This window comes from Apus apus, chromosome 25 (genome assembly GCF_020740795.1).
Source record: "Apus apus isolate bApuApu2 chromosome 25, bApuApu2.pri.cur, whole genome shotgun sequence".
Lineage (NCBI taxonomy): Eukaryota > Metazoa > Chordata > Aves > Apodiformes > Apodidae > Apus > Apus apus.
The window spans coordinates 1866691-1886039 of record NC_067306.1 but is presented as its reverse complement, the minus strand read 5'-3'; the positions used below and the strand labels follow the sequence as shown (position 1 = coordinate 1886039).

At 52.6% G+C, this 19349-nt stretch overlaps 1 protein-coding gene across 3 annotated transcripts in view; it reads right to left on the bottom strand.

Moving 5' to 3' along the window:
- The window catches only part of KPNB1 (karyopherin subunit beta 1), a 48392-nt gene that overhangs the window by 7780 nt on the left and 21263 nt on the right, over positions 1-19349 (bottom strand). For 2 of the 3 annotated variants that reach the window (XM_051640315.1, XM_051640314.1), the window contains exons 1-14: positions 17503-17599; positions 17173-17231; positions 14197-14379; positions 12368-12568; positions 10656-10808; positions 9479-9538; positions 9027-9116; positions 8506-8616; positions 6801-6902; positions 5498-5722; positions 4674-4865; positions 3390-3520; positions 2114-2261; positions 1709-1780 (exon numbers count right to left, since the gene is read on the bottom strand). In XM_051640315.1, coding sequence (XP_051496275.1) covers positions 1709-1780; positions 2114-2261; positions 3390-3520; positions 4674-4865; positions 5498-5722; positions 6801-6902; positions 8506-8616; positions 9027-9116; positions 9479-9538; positions 10656-10808; positions 12368-12568; positions 14197-14379; positions 17173-17231; positions 17503-17542 — 1767 coding nt within the window. In that variant the 5' untranslated portion in view covers positions 17543-17599. Of the gene's footprint in view, positions 1-1708; positions 1781-2113; positions 2262-3389; positions 3521-4673; positions 4866-5497; positions 5723-6800; positions 6903-8505; positions 8617-9026; positions 9117-9478; positions 9539-10655; positions 10809-12367; positions 12569-14196; positions 14380-17172; positions 17232-17502; positions 17600-19349 lie in introns of those variants that run through there. The other variant, XM_051640316.1, reaches the window with a different exon arrangement.

The following is a 19349-nucleotide window of genomic DNA, read 5'->3' as shown; positions in this document are numbered from 1 at the left end:
CAGTAGAGAGGAAGTCTGTACCAAAGCAGTGCACTTGACTTTGCAATGCTGAAAAAAAACCCCTCCCTGCTGAGTTTTACTTTGTGGCATTTAAGTATCTGCTGCAACTCCTGCAAATGCTTCAAGTTCAGCTTTTCTGATGATGAAGAAACAGACATTCACAAATTCAACCCAGCAGTTGAATTCCCCCTGATCCTCAACTCCCACAGGCAGAGATGTCCTGAAAGGGGTGAGTGATCCCACTGTGCCCAGCAGAGAGTGCAGGCACTGACACTGCCCCCTTGCAGCCCATCAAGACAGATTCCTTCCACCTCCCCATTATTGGAAAAATTACCCTAAAAATTGGAGAGTGGCAGGAAGATCTGATGCTACAGGCTTCTGAACAGCAAGGATGAAGTTAGTTATTTTTAAAACAACCTGGAGACAACACCAGGAGACCCCCTGACCTCACTGAAGAGCAGGGGAAGTAAATCTCGTAGGAGCAGGAGGTTACCCAGAGGGAAAGGCTCCCTGGCCTGGGCCAACAAGGGGGGGAAGAAACACTGCAGGGAACAGGTAACACCACCCAGGAAAGGAGTAAAATGGGAGTTTAGACAGACACTCTGCTCTGCAAGACACCCCTCCTTTCTTCTCTGAGCTGCACAGGTACTGAATGTACATAGAATCCTATCATAGAATGGTTTGGGTTGGAAGGGACCTTAAAGCTCATCTAGATCCAACCCCCTGCATGGGCAGGGACACCTCCCACCAGCCCAGGCTGCTCCAAACCCCATCCAACCTGCCCTTCAACACTGCCAGGGATGGGGCAGCCACAGCTTCCCTGGGCAACCTGGGCCAGGCTCTCACCAGCCTCACAGCAAAGAATTTCCTCCTCATGTCTCACCTCAATCTCCCTCTTCCAGTTTTAATCCATCCCCCTTGTCCTCTCCCTCCCTGCCCTTGTCCCAAGCCCCTCCCCAGCTTTCCTGGAGCCCCTTCAGGCACTGGAAGGTGCTCTAAGGTCTCCCTGGAGCCTCCTCTTCTCCAGGCTGAACAGCCCAACTCTCCCAGCCTGCCCTCACAGGCTGTTTCCAGGCCTGTACAGGAGGCCTGAGGGCACAGCAGCCCCTTCCTGCAGAGCACACAGCAAAGCTGCACAATCACACACCATGGGCTGATCCATCAGGGGTTTTTTTGGGGAAGAAAAAAAAAACAAAACAGCTGTTTTCAGGACTCTGGAGGAATAAGCAAGGAACTGAAATGCACTTGCACTCCCAGTCACATGGGCTACTCGTTACCAGATGTTTAATTTCAAGGACACTCAGTGCATTTTAATTAGTGCCATTTTAAATAAGAACACCAACCACAAGAGGCAGATGAGCAAATTAAAGCTGTTATGGAGGTTGTGGGTTGTTTTTTTTTTTCCCCCTCTCCTCTGTGCCAACCAAAGCAATTGTTCAGCCTGTAGCCAACATCAGAGCCAACCTGAAGCACCCACAACCTTCCACCTGCTCCAGGCAGTTATTCACACTGCCCTCAATTTTATAAGTTGTGCTGCACTGAAGCCTTGTGAACCTTGTGTCACCTCCCACGTGTCAGCTGGGACACCAGATCCAATTTCCTCTCTCAGATCTCATCACCAGGACCAAGCCTGCATCCTCAGGGGCACAGAAATTACTCTACCAACACCTTTCTCTCATCACCACGAGCACAGGAGGCAGGAACTTACCTGTAGAGTAGCACAAAGAAGAGACTGAAGATCATTGAACTGGATTCTGTCTGAAGTGCTCTGGATATGTGACTGGAAAAGAACAAAACCCAGGTGTGAAAAGCCTGTGTTGCAGCCCAAGCAAACCCAGCAGATCCTGACAGCACCAAGGCTCCCTTTTATCAATGTTTGTTCCTTCAAATTGAAGAGGTGCTGCTCAGAAGTTGAATGTCTAGATATAGATTATATATAATATCTACCTATTTATAAAAAAACACCCCCACAACCACATCATACAAGACACACAGTCAGCAACAAAGCTCCTTTTCCTACCCCAGCTGAATCCACAGCCCAAGGGCAGCATCACATTGACTTTTTTTCCCCTGAAAAAGGCCCCAGGGGTTCTGGGAGCTCTGCTGTCCCCACCTCCATCTGCAGCACTTGCTGAAGTCGTTCCATGATGACCAGAGTTGTCTTCTGGACAGCAGGGTAACAGTCCTTGGCACTGTTTTTCACTATTTCCATCAGAGACTCATATGCAGAACTCCTCAAGTTATTCTGGTGTCCATCAGGCCTGTAACAGAAGGAATTTATTTGCAGCTCCCAGTGCTTAGAAACAGTCTTTTTCTTTTTTTTTTTTTAGTGGATGGGTAACAGCTAAATTTTAGTGTTGTGACAAGCAGCAGCACTTGCATTCCTGTAATCCAAGACTTGAAAGTAAGTGAATTTTGTGAAGCCACTTTTAGCACCTGTTTTTCATCTGCTGCTAATAATGATCTCTAATTTCTTCAGTCACTGGCAGCAAGTCAGGGGAGCAGAAAAAGCCTCAAAAGTCCCATTTTCCAGGGTGCTGCTAACCCTGCCTGGGATGGCCTCAGCACAAATTGCTGCCCCTCTGACAGCCCCCCAAGAGGTTGGTGAGGGTGTTGAATTGGAAATCAAGACAGCCAAGATCTGAGCTAGAATGAGTGATGTTGAGCCAGGCATGAAGCTCCTGGTGGGATGTAAATTAGACAGGAAGAGTTTAGACTTTGAACTGTTCAGACAGGGACACCATTTAAGAAGATGCAGTCCTGCAGCAAAAGGCTTCAGCTGAGGATTGAACTGATCCAAGGATTGAACTCTGAGCTGTCAAGATTCATGTGACCCTTCAAGGCAGAATTCAGCATTCCCCTTATTTTTGCATCTGCAGAGCTGGGGAAAAAAAAAATATTTTGCCTTATCTATTTATAATTTCAGCTTAGATGGGAAAAGGACAGTAGGCAGCCTAACTAGGTCCTCAGCTCTTCTGGGAATACCTGTGAGAGGATGAAACACCCCAGCAACAGCATGGAACAAGCCCAGGAAAAGGAACAACACACACAATTATTTCTTGCTGCAATCCTGATTATTCAGTGGCCTCGTAGCAAAACTGAAGAGTTTTATCACTGCTGAAGATGAGCAGAGTCTTACACCATGCTTGGAAACTTCAAAGCAAACCATGGAAGAAGCCCAGACTTACTAAAAGCAGATATGGCCAAAATACAGAGAAATTATTCTGTGTGAATAGCTTTCTTCCTGGGGATTAGCATCCTATATTCTGTGTGATAACAACACCCAAAAAAAGCCTGTTTCTGATAAAACCACCATTCAGATCTAAGTCTGAAGTCATCATAAAAGCAAAGCATCTTTGCAGAGCTCAAGGCAGCTGGTTTGGGGTTACCTATCTGCAGTCTCCAGAAGTTTCTGGACTATTAGCTCAAACGAGGAGGATAAGCAGTAGGTTGCTGGTTCTTCCTGATCATCAGCCACATCTGCAGCTTCATAGGCAGCTTCAGCAAGACTAGAGAAGGCCTGAAACACACAACAACCATTCCTGTTACTCACCTAAGTTTTACCCTCACAAACATATATAAATACATATTTCTTTCTAACAAAACCACCCCCAAAAAACCTCCCCAAACAAGATTAAGGACTCTCCTCATGAACAGCTCCTGGAGCTTTGGTGCAACAGTGGTAAAAATGTCCAGGATTTAAAGCATAATGTTCAGACAGAAGGCAGGCAGGCTGGCTGCAGACAAATGGCTGCAGACTGTCACTGGTCTCAACTGGAAGCTGTCAAGAATCAACTGGACAGAGGCAGGTTGCTTGAACCTCAACAGGTTCTACCCAGTTAAAATCCTGGTTGAGACAAGGCTGTGGGCTGCTCAAGCTCCCAACTGCAGAGCTGCTCTGAGAGACAGGTGGATCAGAGGAGTTGGAAGCCTCCTGATTTTCATTTCACTCTACAAACATAGTAGTCATCTCCAGCAGACAAAAGCCACAACAACATGGACTTTTGCCAGGACCAACTGATCAGGGAAAGCTTCTGTGCTGACCAGAAGTCCTCAAACCTCTGGAATACTAAGAGAACAAATGCTGTCATTTCCAAAACTTGTTTTGACATGCAAATCCTCATCTCTCAACTCTGATTGAGCAGCTCTCCTAAAAGGCAGGCAGGGACACATCCTCTTTAGCTCCTTGGAACAGACATGCATCAGGATGAAGATACACCTGAACTGAGCAAACCAACCCAAGGGACTGCAGCTCTAAGGGAACCAAAACATCTCAGGCTCCTCAGTTTAGTTCTGGAACTAGTGCAGAAGCTGGTTGAGGTAATGGGAAACAAGTATCTCCCTTAGCATTATGAAGACAACCCAGCTGCCCCCAAGAAAAGAGCCAAGCCCCAGGAAGCCTTTTCTGAATGTCCCTGTCACCCAGGACAGCTTCCATGGCATTTTCAAACTACACTCACTGAATATTAACATTTTTCTCCTTCATATCCATTTCTTCCTTTAGTCTTTCCCACCAGAACCACAAGTCCTCTTTGAAACCCCTGACATTGTGAGCCAACACACACAAGCACATACGTGTGTATTTGTGTGTGTGTTCATAAATATGAGTCTGAGCTGCACTCCCCTTGTGGATACAGACTCAGGAGAGGTCCAAGAGCAGAGAGACACCTTACCCAGCAGACGTTGGAGGCCACCCTGGGCTCAGCACTCAGGCCCTCCATCAGACACTGCAGCAGGGGGGCGAGGTAAATGTCATTGATGGCAGCTTCAGGCAGCATCTCACAGATCCTGCCCACTGTCCAGGCCGTCGTGTCCCGCACCACCACACTGGGGTCCTTCATTAGCTCTATTAAAGTTGGCATTGCCTAGAAGATAATCACAGTCAGAAGGAAGATGTGATCAGATGCAATCTGTGGAAATCATAGAGTCCCAGAATGGGTTGGAATGGAGCTTAAAGATCTAGTCCCAACCCCCCCTGCATGGGCAGGGACACCTCCCACCAGCCCAGGCTGCTCCAAGCCCCATCCAACCTGCCCTTCAACACTGCCAGGGATGGGGCAGCCACAGCTTCCCTGGGCAACCTGGGCCAGGCTCTCACCAGCCTCACACTCAAGAATTCCTTCCTAATATCCAACTTAAATCTCCCCTCTTCCAGTTTTAATCCAAGCCACTGATTCTGATGTTGCTACATTCCCTCTAAGGATAAACTGGGGAGGGCAGGACACTCTAGATCCAGTTAGGACATTGTTCTCAATTTATTAACATTTATGAAGTTATTCCACAGAGGGCAAGACTTGAGAACTGGCAGGTCTGAAGTCAGGTGTCCTGCATGTCCCTGTGACTCAAAGCTATAACCCAACTACCAAATCCCTACAACACAATTCCAAGGTGGCATCCTTTGGCTTTTTCTTGGAACAGGAACACTGTGCCAAGCAGGCAGCCTCTACATAAATCAAAGTGTGTGCTCTACAAGCCTCCCAGGAAACATGACTCTTACCTGTATGACTAGTGGTTTGAGCTGGTTAGGCTCTGGTCCTTCCAAAATGCCCCCAAAAGCCATCACAGCTGCATCTCTGTATCGCCAGTCTGGGTTTTTAATGTGTTCTTTAATAAAGGGCAGGACATGGGGAACAATGTCATCTTCACAGCAGGTGGCCAGGAGCATCAGGCAGACTCCTGCAGCTTTGCAGGGGTTCCAGTCATCATCATCATCATTTTCATCCTAGGAGAACAGCACCCCTGGTCAGCCTGGGGGAAACCATCCCTCCCCAGCCCCAGGCAGCTCCAGCCCGTTGGATCAACTCCAGTTGCCTTTGTTACCTCCTGTTATCTTTACAAATCCATCCAGGTCTGGAAGTACTTGCTTCTCTGCCAGAGATGCAGCTCCCTGAGTCACCTGGATCAGCTGCAGCTCAGCACACACCCCCCCCTCCTGCATCTCCCAGGCTGCTTCCCTCTCAGCTGGGCTGAAATTTCCCTCCTTTGATCCATCACCTCACAGAGTGGCCCAATGTACCAGCTGAAGAGCTTCTTCCCTCAACTGTTGCCTCAGCCCCTTCCCAAAGTCCTTTGAAGCTTCAATTCCCTCAACCTGTTTTATCTCTCCTGTTTTAAGGAACACTTTAGAACCTCCTGATATTGAACTCCCTGCAGCCAAGCTAACAGGGACACAAAACAGGGAAACAATTCCCTGGTTTCTCCAAGCATTTTCTCAGCAAACCAAATCAACTCTGTCCTGAATGGCTTAATTAACAGTTTTGTTTTATAATTAGACCTGCTGTAGCAAGTGACTCTATTAATTTTGATTAGACTGTGAAACTCAGTCCAAAACAAGTCCCTGTGAAGTGCTTAATAAACATGGACTTCACAGCTGAAAAAGCAGAGCTCAAGAATCCCAGGAACTGGATCTCCAACGACACAGAAATCCTCTACTGGTTTTGATTTCACACAGATGTCATTAGGAACACAGGTAACTGCCCAGCCTCTTCAGAAACCACCACCAGCAGCCTGTGTTAGCAGCACCCAGCACACACAAGGCCCAGCACCCAGTGCAGTCCCAGTCTCAGCCCCAAACAGGATGCATCATCATTCCATCAGAGTGGTGCATGATGCCTCATCACAGACCAGGGACCACCAAAGCACCCCTCAAACCCCCCCAGGGGACAGAAAGCACCTTGGGGACCAAGGCTATCAAAGAAGTCACCCCTGCAAGGGAGCCACAACCAGTTTGCTGCTCTGTGCCTCAGCACCAGCCCAGCACCCGAGAGCAGCTGCTGGTGTCTTCACCCTGTGCAACTCACCTGTTTTGTTAATGTTTGTGTCAGAATTGGGACCAAATACTGTAGTGCTCCCTTGGCATAAAACTTGCTCGTGTGCTCTGGAGGCCTCCCTTGCTCTGCTGCCTGGAAATCAAAAGGGTTACAAAATGATTCTCCAACCACTGAGAGGCATGAGGTCTGAACGATGAACTCTGGTGGGTACCAGGTTCTCTTCTGCATGTTTTCCTCTCCTTCAAGAAGCAAAACTCAAGTTATCAGGAACCTCAAGGACACCCTGCACCTACCCCAGCTACATATTTAATACACAAAGTCAATTTTCCACCATCCAAGTAGGGAGCCCCTCCTCAAAGGGTACAAAGATAAATATTTTCAGTTTGCAGTTACCTGTAATTAACAAGTGACTCCCAGAAGAAGCAGCCAAAGGTCTTCAGCACAAAAACAAAACCTACATGCTGCTGACTGTCCTTTTATCCTTGATTTTTTTTGGAAATTCAACATAAATATATATTTAGCTGCTTTTAAAGATGGATATGATTCATCCAGAGCCCTTGGAAGTCTAAGCTATTATTGATCTCCACAGCTAATTTATGCCAACAGCATCTGCATGCAGAACAATATCCCAAATTCATCCCCGGCCCCATTCTTTGTAAGGGATAATGATCACTTCTATTTCATCCCATAATTTTATACTTAACTCATAAATAATGTATTATATAGAATGTGACCAATCTGCTTGTGCTCTGAGGTAGGGCTATGTCACTCCTGCCTGTAACAGACTCCAGAATTGTAAGAGTCCACCAGACCTCCCAGCCAGCCAGTAATTCAAGGGCTCTGAGCACCCTGGGCTGGTGGGAGGTGTCCCTGCCCATGCAGGGGGGTTGGAACTGGATGATCTTTAAGGTCCCTTCCCACCCAAACCATCCCATGATTCTATTAAATACTCTCCCTGCAACGTGGTACATTTATCTCAACAATTCCAGATGCTCTTTTAACAAAGCAGCAGCTCAAAGATCTTCACGATCCTGAGGATCTCCTGGTGCCACCCAGTGCCTGGTGTCCATGCCTAATGCACATGTAGGTTAATCCCTACAGGAGGAGCCTGAGTTGACTTGGGAATGCTCAGAAGGAGTCAGGGAGCTGTCAGGTCCCATTTGCAGAGAACCAGCACCTGAGTGTCACAGAGTGTTCTCATCAAACCTGTCACAGAAACTTCCTCTCAAGTAGTTTCAATTCCCAGCCAGGCTGCTGAGAAAACCACCTTCCTCACTTCAAAAGGCAGCTCAACCTCATCTCACCCAGGGAGCCAAAGGGGTCAGATGGAGCTACACAAAGGACTTCACATCAGGTACAGAGCCCACAGAACAACCCAAGGGGCTCGTGAGGAGAATTCCAAAGGGTGGCCCCTGGGCAACCTTGGCCACAAGCTTTGCATTTCCCTTGACTGGCAGAAGAAACAACCAGAGCTGAGGGTGGGGTGAGGCAGCTCCCAGCACCAGAGCTGGGACCACAACCCCAAGCTGTGCCTGAGCCCACCAGCCTCCTGCAGCCTCAGGTCTCAGCTCCAGTGACAGACACACCATGTCCCAGCAGAGCAGTGCACCATGGCTGGTCAGAGAGCTCTGCTGGGATCTCCTGGGCTATTCCACTTGAGAGAACAGGAGGGCTTCCTTCCAAAAACACTGATTTGGTGTTCCCACAACTCCCCAGCAGCCACTCCCAAGCTCACCTCAGAGGCCTCAATGGCCAGGTCCATCTCCTCGTCGCAGACATTGGACCAGAACTCTATCCCTTGTAGAGCCACCTCATCTATGTCACTTTTCATTGCTTCAATAGTTATCTGCAGAAGCAGGAAAGAAAGAAGGACACTTCACCAAGTTGCTTCTCCTGAAACACGTTTCCCAGCTCTTGGCTCTTGGCTTCTCTCTTGGTGAGAGATCCAAGACTGCTTGAAATCTGATGCCACACGAGTGTGACTGCTCTTGGGGACAATCTCCTCATTGAGAGGCTGATCAGCACCTCAGGGGCCTGCAGAGCAACTCACCCAACCCGTCCTGGGGAGGCTGGGGCTTATTTTTAAAAACACCTGAGGCTGGTTTTTATGGATTTTACTGGGGGAAAAAAAAAAACAAAAACGGGATTCCCAGCATTCAATCACAGCCAAAGAAAGAAAAAAAAACAATTGGGAAAAGGAGGAAAACTCTCCCCCTTGGATGAAGAGGAGCCCAGCTGAGCAACCCGGGTACTCACAGCAAAGAGGGCAGGGCCCATGTAGGTCTCCATGTACTGGTAGTAGAGGGACATGATCTTCACCAGGTTCTGTAAGGCAGCCACTCGTACCTGCCAGAGCAGAACATGGAGCAGAGCTGGGACCTTTCCCAGTGCTTTGAAAACCCCAGCCCACCCCAGATGAACCACCCAGCCCTCCTGCCCATTCCCTTTGCTCCGGACCTAACAGAGCCTCCCAAAAACAAACCACACAAACACTCCCAGGAGCTTCCAGCTCCTGCCTTTAGGCACAGAGCTCATTTTGAGTATTAACACGAGCACCAGTCCTTGAACAAGACACTGTTCACGTCACGTGCCACTTTCCAACTGGTTTTTGATGCTAGAGGATCTAGCCAGGGAAGTGACAAATCAGGGCACTCATTTTCACTCACCCTGGAACCATTTTCACTCACCCCTGTATCATTTTCACTCACCCTTGTATCTGGACACTGTGTTGCTTCACAAACTACTTGCATAATAAAGTGCCTTTCAGACTAGAAGAAGAAATAAAAGAACATTAGAATTGTAGCACAAAAGCATCAAAGCCTCTGCAAGTCTCCCTGTTCTGAGTCTGGACAAGGACAATCACTCACAGAGCACTTCTAAAGACCAGGGAGTGGCACAGGTGACTTCTTCACTGCAGGATTTTTTAAACATTTCTTCACTTACATGGGAATCTCAGGCTTTCATTTGAAAAAGCCCTTCCCAGGGTGCCCAAAACAGACCCAGAACTTCAGACACCAGCTTTTTCTGGTAATGGGGGGGGGAAATAAGGAAAAACTAGGAAAAAAATAAATAAACCCTACTGTTTCCTGAATTATTTCAGCAATTTGTTCAAGGAACCTCAAGGCTCAGCCAGGATGTGCATTTCCTGAGGGGCAGTACCTGGATATTCTTGCATCCCAGTAGGAAGGGACAGCCCAACAGAAATATGGTCTGACTGGATCAGGCACCTCCCACCCCACACCTTGAAAAGGCTCCTGTTGATCCCCAACACCCACTGAAGAGATGACATGGGGAAGTTCTCATGAACAAAACCTTCCAAGCTGAAGGTTCAGCATTAATTCCATCTTCCCCATCATCTCCCTGGTAGAGGCCAAGAGGAGAGACTTGATCCAAGGAGGAAAAGGAAAAACATTAAGAGATTTTCCTGCTGTGGAGAGAGTCTCATCCCAAGGCCCCTGTTCTGGAGACTCTTCCAGGCCTTCCTCCCCCAACAATATTCAGAGGCAGAGTGAAATCTGGATTGCTGCCACACCACTTGAAAGAAAGTGCTGATCCAAGCTACAGCAGCAGCAGAGAGTGGAGCTGGATTAGGAAGCAGAGCATCTAACAGGCTCAACTCCAGGGTCAGTTCAAATTCATCCCCCCCTCCCCAAAAAATAAAAAAGCCAAGGATGTCTCCTTCCCACTGAAGGATTTCTGAGGATTTCCACAGCCTTTCTGCATCACAACAAGAACATTCTGGATTTATGGAAAGGGATCCCAGTCTCAGTTGCAAGAGAATTATGCATCAAAGCTCAGCGTGGTGCATGATTTCTCATCACAGACCGTGGATCCAGCCCTTCCCTGCCTTTCAGACCATGGATTGTCAGAGCTTTCCCCCCTCACCTCTTTGTCAAAGTTTGCTTTGGTGAATTCCAAAGAGTTCAGGAGTGCATTGGTAGCTGCTAGCTTCACATTGTTGCTGGGCTCTTCCTTTCTCATTCCCTGGATGATGGCTGTCAGGATCTCATTGGATTTGTCCTGAAGCTGCTCTGGATCCTAAAAGAAGTGTTGATAAAGTAACTTGCCAGCTTAACAACCTTTTCTTTATTTTCAATTACCCTCAAAGCTTGATCCTGGAAGCCACAAGTTTTAGGACATGAAGGCCAAGGGGAGGATCAGGAGGCAAATGCCAGGAGTTCACACACCTTTACAGCTGCTGGGAGAGAAAAGGCTGAACCAAGCACAAATACTCCAGATACTCAAGCCAGAAATGCCAAATAAATTCCAAAGAACAGGTCAACAAGCTCCAGAGTACTTGACTTCATTCAATTAGCAAGTTAAAACCACTTGATTTCCAATTCCTTTATCTCCTGGGCAGAGCCCTGTCTCAGCAGATGTGGTTGAGATGTTTATTGGACAAAGTATCCAGTATTTTTTAGACACGGGGCAAAAACACCTTGTCTGGAGCAGCAAGGAGAGGTAACTGTGTAAGCACTTGAGGCTTAAAGAATAAAGCTGTGAATATAGACTGAAAATGCATTTTTTCTTCATCCCAAGTAACTGTATTAATGGTTACATGAGAATTTATCCAGCACTAGATTCCCAAACCACACCCACAAACGTGGTGAAGTTGGGTTGTGATGGTTGGACTTGATCTCAGAGGTCTTTTCCAACCTTAATGACTCTGTGATTCCATAAACTGTGTCACAGAGTGACTGACACAAAGTACAAAGCTCTCCAGAGGGACCTTGGCTACAAAAACACCCCACCAGCAGACCAGGGCACCTAAAATCCAGAGCCCAACAATCCATGCCATCCAAGGAAATGATGGACACACACTGCAGCCTTGCAGGCTTGTACCAAACACCACTCATCCTGGAGTGCTCCCCTGTACAGCTCCACATTTCCTCTGTCATCTCATTGTCCCTCCCTGGTGACACCACCCCCTGCAGCCTGATGGGAAGCACCAAGCAGAAAGTTTCTCTTGCTGCTTCACTCCACAGAGGCTCAACCAGCTCCACCTGTGCTCTCCAAGACATTCAGCAGCATCAAAAAAGCAGGAGCTGGTCCTGGTTTGTGTTGGTGGCTCAGACAGGACAGAGGGTTTTTAGTTTGACCAACAATTCACCTCAGACACACCATGAGAGCTGCGTGAGAAAACCCCAGGACCTTTGGTAGGAGGTGCCTCAAAGAGTGGAACAGTCTATGAGTCAAGAATTCTGAAATTCAAATTATCTACTGTTCACTCGAGTTGAGGGTCATTGTCAGGTCTCCCCAGCAGAGAAAGGAATCAAACACTTGGACCCAAACTCAACTGGAACATCTCACACAACTGGAGTTGTAGAACAAAACCCAGGGCTGCAGCAACGTGCAGACTTAAAGCTGCATCTCAAGAAAGAGGACCTGGATCTGTGGTGGGAAAGCAGGTCAGTCCCTCCAGACACCATCCCCATGGCTCTGTCAGCACAAACATCCTCTGGACAAGCATCAACAGACACCAGGAGCCTGAGACAGGGGTGTGGGAAAGGAAAGGCTGGAAGGGGGAAGGTGCTGGGAGAGGTTGGGCCAACACTTCAACTGGACTCCAGACAAAACAGAATTTGGAAGATACTTACAATGTCCTGACAGATGTACCCAATGGCCTCCAACGTGGACTCTTTCATGTGCTCTGTGCTGTGCTGGTTGGTGACATTGGCCACCAACTGGGGGATGAGCTCTGGCCACTGGTTCATGGGGATCTCTGCGCAGGCGATGCCGGCCACGCACTGGGAGGCTGAGCTGGGCCTGTAGGTCTCTGTCCCCAGTGTCTGCAAAACCTGTGGGAGGGACCAGCAGGAGGTGGGTGATGTCCCTGAGCACCAAAAGGCACCCACTGGCCACCCAAGCCACAACCTGCCACCCAAGCCACAACCTGCCACCCAAGCCACGGCCTGACTTCCCTCCCAGCACGTCCCTTCCCCAGAGCCCTTGTTCTGCTTTCTCCCCCCACAAAGAAGGCCGTGACCAGGGACAAAGAGCACGTGCCATCAAGGTGGCCACAGCTGCCCCTTCCAGGGAGGGAGGCCCAGCTGTGGGGCTGCAGGTCCTCCCACCACATCCTCCACATCCCAGGCTCAAGGCGCAGCCGCGACTCACCCGGCGGCTCCTCCTGCTGGGGCTGAACACCAGAAGTGCCAAGAAACCCAAGCAAACTGGGGTTCAAAAACCCTCCCCACACACCTCACCCTTCAGGCCAGGATAATCTGAACGGAATAATCTCCTTTTTTGATCACAAATCAACCAGAAGAATGATTCTGTTTCTCCAGCCCAGTAACAATTCCTTCAAACCCGAGGAGTGGGGGAGGGCAGGGCTTGGCTTTGGCATTTCCAGTCCCACACCTCCACCTCCCAGACATCACTTCCCAAACACTGTATTTCTACTCTTACTTGACAAAACCCACTCATAAATTGGCTTCGTTTGCTTCAGCAGCCCCACAGCTCCTGTTTACAGCCCAAGCTCCCCTTTAGCTGTTATCCAGGTAAACAAAAGACTGAGGAGTGAGGAGACAAGGGAATTCCAGGGACACCTTTGTTCCCATCAGCCAAGCAAACAGTTCTGCCATTGCAAGGCCTGAACTTGAACTACCCAAGAGCACAGGAGTCCTCAGGCAACTTCCCCACCTGTGTGTAAATTCAAGAATATCATTTCCTGTTTGGAACGTGTCGATTTTGTACCATGTTCTGCTCTTAAAAATGTGCCTCACGTAAAAGGGCAGGTTCTGACACAGGGAGTGCTCCCAAGATGTGGCTGGGGTTTGTACCAGGGCTGAGGAGCTGCTCAGGTGGAGAAAAAAAAAAGAAACACCACCTGGTGGGGAAGCAACATCAGCTCCTGTGACCACCCAAGACTGTTCAGAGGCTCCTTGTAGAAGTATTGATGGTGTGAAATTCAAAGCAGGAGCCTCATTCTTGGTTTTTTTTAACCTAGTAATTCTAGAGATTAAAGATGCTGCAAGGAACAAAACACCCAGGCAAGTGCAGAGGGGATCACAGAAGGGTGTGGGTTGGAAGGGACCTCAAAGATCATCAGGATCCAACCCCCCTGCATGGGCAGGGACAGCTCCCAGCAGCCCAGGCTGCTCCAAGCCCCATCCAACCTGCCCTTCAACACTGCCAGGGATGGGGCAGCCACAGCTTCCCTGGGCAACCTGGGCCAGCCTCTCACCACCCAAAGAATTCCTTCCAAACACCTCATCCAAACCTCCCCTTTTCCAGTTTGAATCATCCTATCACTCCATGAAACACCCTACAAGCAGCAAAGCACCCAAGCAAGTGCAGATGACACTGCTTGTCTCCTGGAAGGGAGCAGGGGCCAACAGGAGCCTGGGCTGGAAAAGACCCTCATGCCTCCACCCCCCCTGGCGAGACAAACAAGGGGTGGAGAAGCCAAAGCCACCAAACTTACATAGTTCTTGACCTCCCTGCGGGCGCTGGCGTCGATGGCCAACCATCTCTGCTGGTACTGGGCCTTGATGTCAGGGTCCTTGGAGGTCAGGGAGTTCTTGATCTGCAGCCCGGCTGCCACGCGGGCCACCTGGCTGTTCCCGGGGTTGGCGAGGACACGGGACAGCTCCACCAGGAAGGTTGGCTGGGGAAGAGAGGAGGGCTCAGCACCCACACCTCCCCACCAGCAGGGGAAAAGCCCCCCACCCAGCCAGCAGGATGAAGCCACCACCCACCAACCTCCTTCTCCAGCAGCCCCACAGCAAAGGCTGCCAGGGCAGCAGCTCCAGCCCCGGGATTAGGGGCCTTAAGCTCCTCGTTAGCACCACTGGAATTAGCAGCCATTGACTCTGTTGGATTTTTTTTTTCCCTTCTCCCAGCTTGAGAGACTGTCACCTGCCCTGCTCCCTGCCTGCTTTAAGTATTCCCTAAAATAAACCCCTCAGGTCACATGCCAAGACATGTATCTCCTGGAGGAGCATCCCAGGCTGCCCGGAGCAGCTCCCTGCTACTCCTTCACTTCCAGGAAAACACCCAAACTACACCTGGAATGGCTAAAAACTGAGAGCAGATGCTCTGCTGGTGCGTGACAAACAGGCCTGGGAGATGCCAAACCCATCTGTCAGACACACCTCAATGTTATCACCCCCCAAAAAATAAGAACACCCAACCTTGGTGCCCCTTGGTCTTGGTAAGAGCCACTAGGAAACGTCTCCAGGTTTCAACCCTTCTCCCTGGTGGGACAACTTTACATTCCAGAGGCTTTGATGACCTCAAGGTCCAGCTGAGGTTTCAGCACTGAAGCTTTTTGGTTCCCTGCTAAGGAACCTGCCTAGGAAACTGTGGAAGCAGCTGCAGCCTTTGGAAAACCATTTCAGCCCCAGCAGGAACAGGGTTTTCCTGAGAAGGTTTTAACAAAGTTACTTGTAACCATTTCTCTCAGCTCTGTAGCAAGAGCTCGGGATACAAACAAAGCTTTTAGGGCACCAAAAAGCCATTTGGAAAACTAACTCAACTCCCTAAAGCTCAACAGAAACATGAAGTCCAACATCCTGGACTTCCCATTTTCAATGGCTCTCCAAAATAAGCTTTATTTGGGCTCTCTGGTGCTCTTCCAAGATCCAAAGTGCAGCATTTGGGAGCAAAAAACATGGGTCAACTTCAACTGATGAGCATCAGCCACCCAGAGGTACTCTGAAATTGTAATGAAACACACAAAACTCCAAACTCACCACACCAAACCCCCTTCCCAGCCACCCACCAGGGCTCGTGTTTTAGAGACTGATGTTACTAAAAGCCAAGAACCACCCAGAATAAGTTCACAGGCTGAAAGAGAAGTGTTGCTGCCACCTTGGAGGAGAAAACTTGTCCTAAAATTCAAAGGTGAGGAAACATCCTTGGATTTCTCACTCACAAGTCAGCAAAAAAAAAATATTAAAACCTGTCTTTTCATGGAGCTTTCAGAATAATTTCAGCTAAAAATGAGAAGCATCACATTAAGCCTTCCAGACTTGAGACTCAAAGCAAATGCAGATGTGCACGACCTCAGCTCACACCTACAGAAGTGTCAATGAGAAGCTCAGAAAAGGCACTAAATTAACTACAGGGAGGAGGGGCTGGGGAAGAACAAGCTGCTCTCGTGGCTGCATCTCCATGAACTGACTGGGAGGATCCTGCCAGCAGCCCTGGGTGCAGAACCTCCTGCCCCTTCCTCCCCACCTCAGCCCCTTCCCTCCTGCCAGGCCAGGCAGGGCAATTCCCACCTACTCATCCCAGGCTGTGATGGGAACAGCCCTGACTCCACATCCTCACAGCCCAGGTGGGGCTTCTCAGCTCCTGCTGGGAACACCCCACATCCCCATCCCCCAAGGCTGGACCATCCCCATCCTACTCCAGGGCCACATCCACACCCCCAGCACTGCCACCCTCCCCTCACCACCTTGTCCTGGCTCTCAAAAGGCACCAAGGATGAAGGAAACCCTGAAAAACCAGCGTGTCCCTCAGGTCCTTTGGAGCCCCAGGATCACAAGAAGCTCAAGTCCTCCCTGAAACACTTCCCAGAACACAGCCCAGGGAGCTCCAGCCCGACCAGAGGGGTCCTGAGAGTTGACAAACAGCAGATCCAGAGGATTTTTGACTCGGACCCGACCCCGAGCAGGAAAGCAAAGCGAATTCTGGCCCCGAGAGATGCTCCACATGGAGCAGCAGAAACAAAGACCCGGGGGCTTCCCCCGTTCCCACCGGTGGGGCCCAGTGCCTGTGCCTGCCCAGGAACCCCCGGGAGCCGGTGCTGCTGTCCCGGTGTGTGACACGACCCCCCCCCCCCCCCGAACACCGGGGCGGCCCCTTCCCCTCCCGCAGCACCACCCCTTGACTAAGCAAAAAAAAAAACCCCAAAAAACAAAACACCTCATCCCCCCCGGGGCTCGGCAACCCCGGAGCCGGTTGCGTTTCTCTGCCCGATGTTCGGGGCCGCCGTTTCCCAGCGGGAGCTCCCACCGGGGGCACCCCCGGGGCTGCGCTCCCGCCGCGGGGGGCGGTGCCACGAGCCGGTAACTCTCCCCTCGGGGTCGGGGGGCGGGTGGGGGGGTGGGGGGGGGGGGGGGGGGGGGGATGCGGGGCCGGGGGGGGGTGCGGGGCCGGGGCGGGCGGGGCGGGGCGGGCGGCGATGGCCGCACCGCACATGGCCCCGCGGCCGCTCCCGCCGCCGGGCCCCGCCCCCTCCGCCCGGCGCCGCGCTCCTATTGGCTGGCGGCGGCGGAGGCCGCGCTGCTATTGGCCGGCCGGGGCAGCCGGGCGCGGGCAGGGTAGGTTGCGCTCATGGCGGTTCGGCCTGGCCGGGCCGGGCGGGGCTGGGGGGGGGGGGGAGGGGAGCGCCCCCCGGGCCCGGTTCCCGCGCCCCCCCCCCCCCCCCGCCTCCCGGTTCCCGGGTTCTCACCAGGTTCTCGATGGCCGCCTGCTCCAGGAACTTCTGCGCCGCCTCGAGCTCGGTGCGGTCTGGGGAAGGGAGAGGAAGGGATGGGGGGGGGGGAGGGGAAGCCGGAGGGAAACCGGCGTCAGCCCCGCGGGGCCCAACCGCCCGGTGCCACCGGCGGCAGCGCGGCCCAGACCCCCCCCCACACCCAACCCCGACCCCGACCCGCCTCTCCCGCCGCCCCCGCCCTCCCGGGGCCGCCGCCTCAGCCCCCCTCCCCCCCGCCCCGGGGCGCGCGGCCCCCGCCCCGCCCCGCCGGGCCTACCCGCTGCCCGCCCGCCGGCCGCGCCCTACCCGGGGAGACCGTCTTCTCCAGGATGGTGATGAGCTCCATGGCGGCGGCGGCGGCGGGAAGGGGAAGGGAAGGGGGAGGGGGGGGGGAAGGGGAAAAAGCGGGGCGGGCCGGAGGAGGGGAGGGAGGGGGAGGGGAGGGAGGGAGGCCGGGGCCGGCCCCGCGGAGGCGGCCGAGGGCAGGGCCCGGCGGGGGGGCCTGGCGGGGCGGCGGGAGCGGCTCCTGCTGCTGCGGGCGGCGGAGGGAGAAAAAGGCCGCGCGAGAGCGGGGCCGGGCGCGCGCGCGCGCACGCACACACCGCGCGGGAGGGGGGCGGAGGGATACCGGCCGCGCGCGCTGCGCCCCCCCCCCCCCAACCCCGCGCCGATTGGCTGGCCGGGCCCCGGCGGGCGCGCGCGCCCATTGGCGGCAGCGGGCGGAGCGGGGTGATTGGAGGGAGGGAGGGAGGGGGCGGGGCTTCCGGCGGCGGAGGGCGCTGATTGGACGGCGGCGGGGAAGGGCGATCCGGCGGTGGGAGGCGGAGGCGGCCACGTGGGAACCGGCACCGGGAGCGGCGGGGCCGGGGGGGCCCGGGCAGAGCTGGGCCCTGCCGGGACGCGGAGCCCCCGGGGCAGCCGCCCCCGCCCCCGCCCCCGGGAGGCGCTGGGACAGGCCCCGCCGGTGCCCGGTGCTGCGGGGCGGGCAGAGCCCCGGGCTGCGCGGCCCCGTTACCGACGTGCGGCGGAATAATTAAAGGCGTCGCAGGGCCGGGCGGGGCCGCAGCTCGCGCGCCCGGAGGGAGCAATTAGCGGCGTTAATTAGGGGGCGCTGGCGCCGAGGGACAATTAACCGGCCCCGCCGGGAAGAGGCAGCGGAGACACCGCGACCGGTTCCGCTCGGCCCTGCCGGTCACTTCTTTGATTCATCATTCCTGGCCCTGAAGAGGGTTTTTTTTTGGGAAGAGCCGCTTTCCCAGGGCGGGGACCGCGGGGCAGGGGCAGGTTCGGCTGAGCCCGGGGGCAGCGGTGACGTTACCGTCGTGACTGAGCGTCGTGACAGCCCCAGTGCTGCCCCTCCAGCTGGAAGGGGCTCAGGAGACCTGGATGCCCTTCCCTGCATGGGCAGGGACACCTCCCACCAGCCCAGGCTGCTCCAAGCCCCATCCAACCTGCCCTTCAACACTGCCAGGGATGGGGCAGCCACAGCTTCCCTGGGCAACCTGGCCCAGGGTCTCACCACCCTCACAGCAAAGAATTTCCTCCTCATGTCTCACCTAAATCTCCCCTCTCTCAGATTTAATCCACTCCCCCTTGTCCATCATAATTGACAATCCTACAGCAATTCCAAGGACCAGGAACCACCTGTGATTTTTTTTATACATCCAGAGCTTGGAGCTCAGTGGAAACCTCAGAATCCAGCAGAGTTCAGACAGTGCCAGGTTTGAGGGCACAGGGATCCAGAAGAAGGTCATTGACACAACCAACCACAAGTGCTGGAAGGGCAAAACATGCAGCAGGGAGGAGTGAATCATTAAAAGCTGCTTTAACACCCAATGTTTTTCCAGCCCTGCTCCTTGGAGCAGCCCCAAGGTGCTGCCCAGAGAAGGTGCATCTTCCTGACAGGTGATGGAAACCAGTTTTGAAAATAAATACCTGGATGGAACCCGGGCAGCACAGGTGGCTGCAGTTAGACAAGACACTCACCTGGGCCTCCTTGCTCAGAGGGAATGATTTCTCCAAGCACTTCAGTCTTAAAATAATCTCACTTGGTCTTTCCTGGTTTGGGTCCCTGTAAGAGAAGAGTTCATGAGTTGACAACACCAACCCAGGGGAAAAGTTCAGCCCCCTGGCCTCCTTGGCTCTGAGCTCTG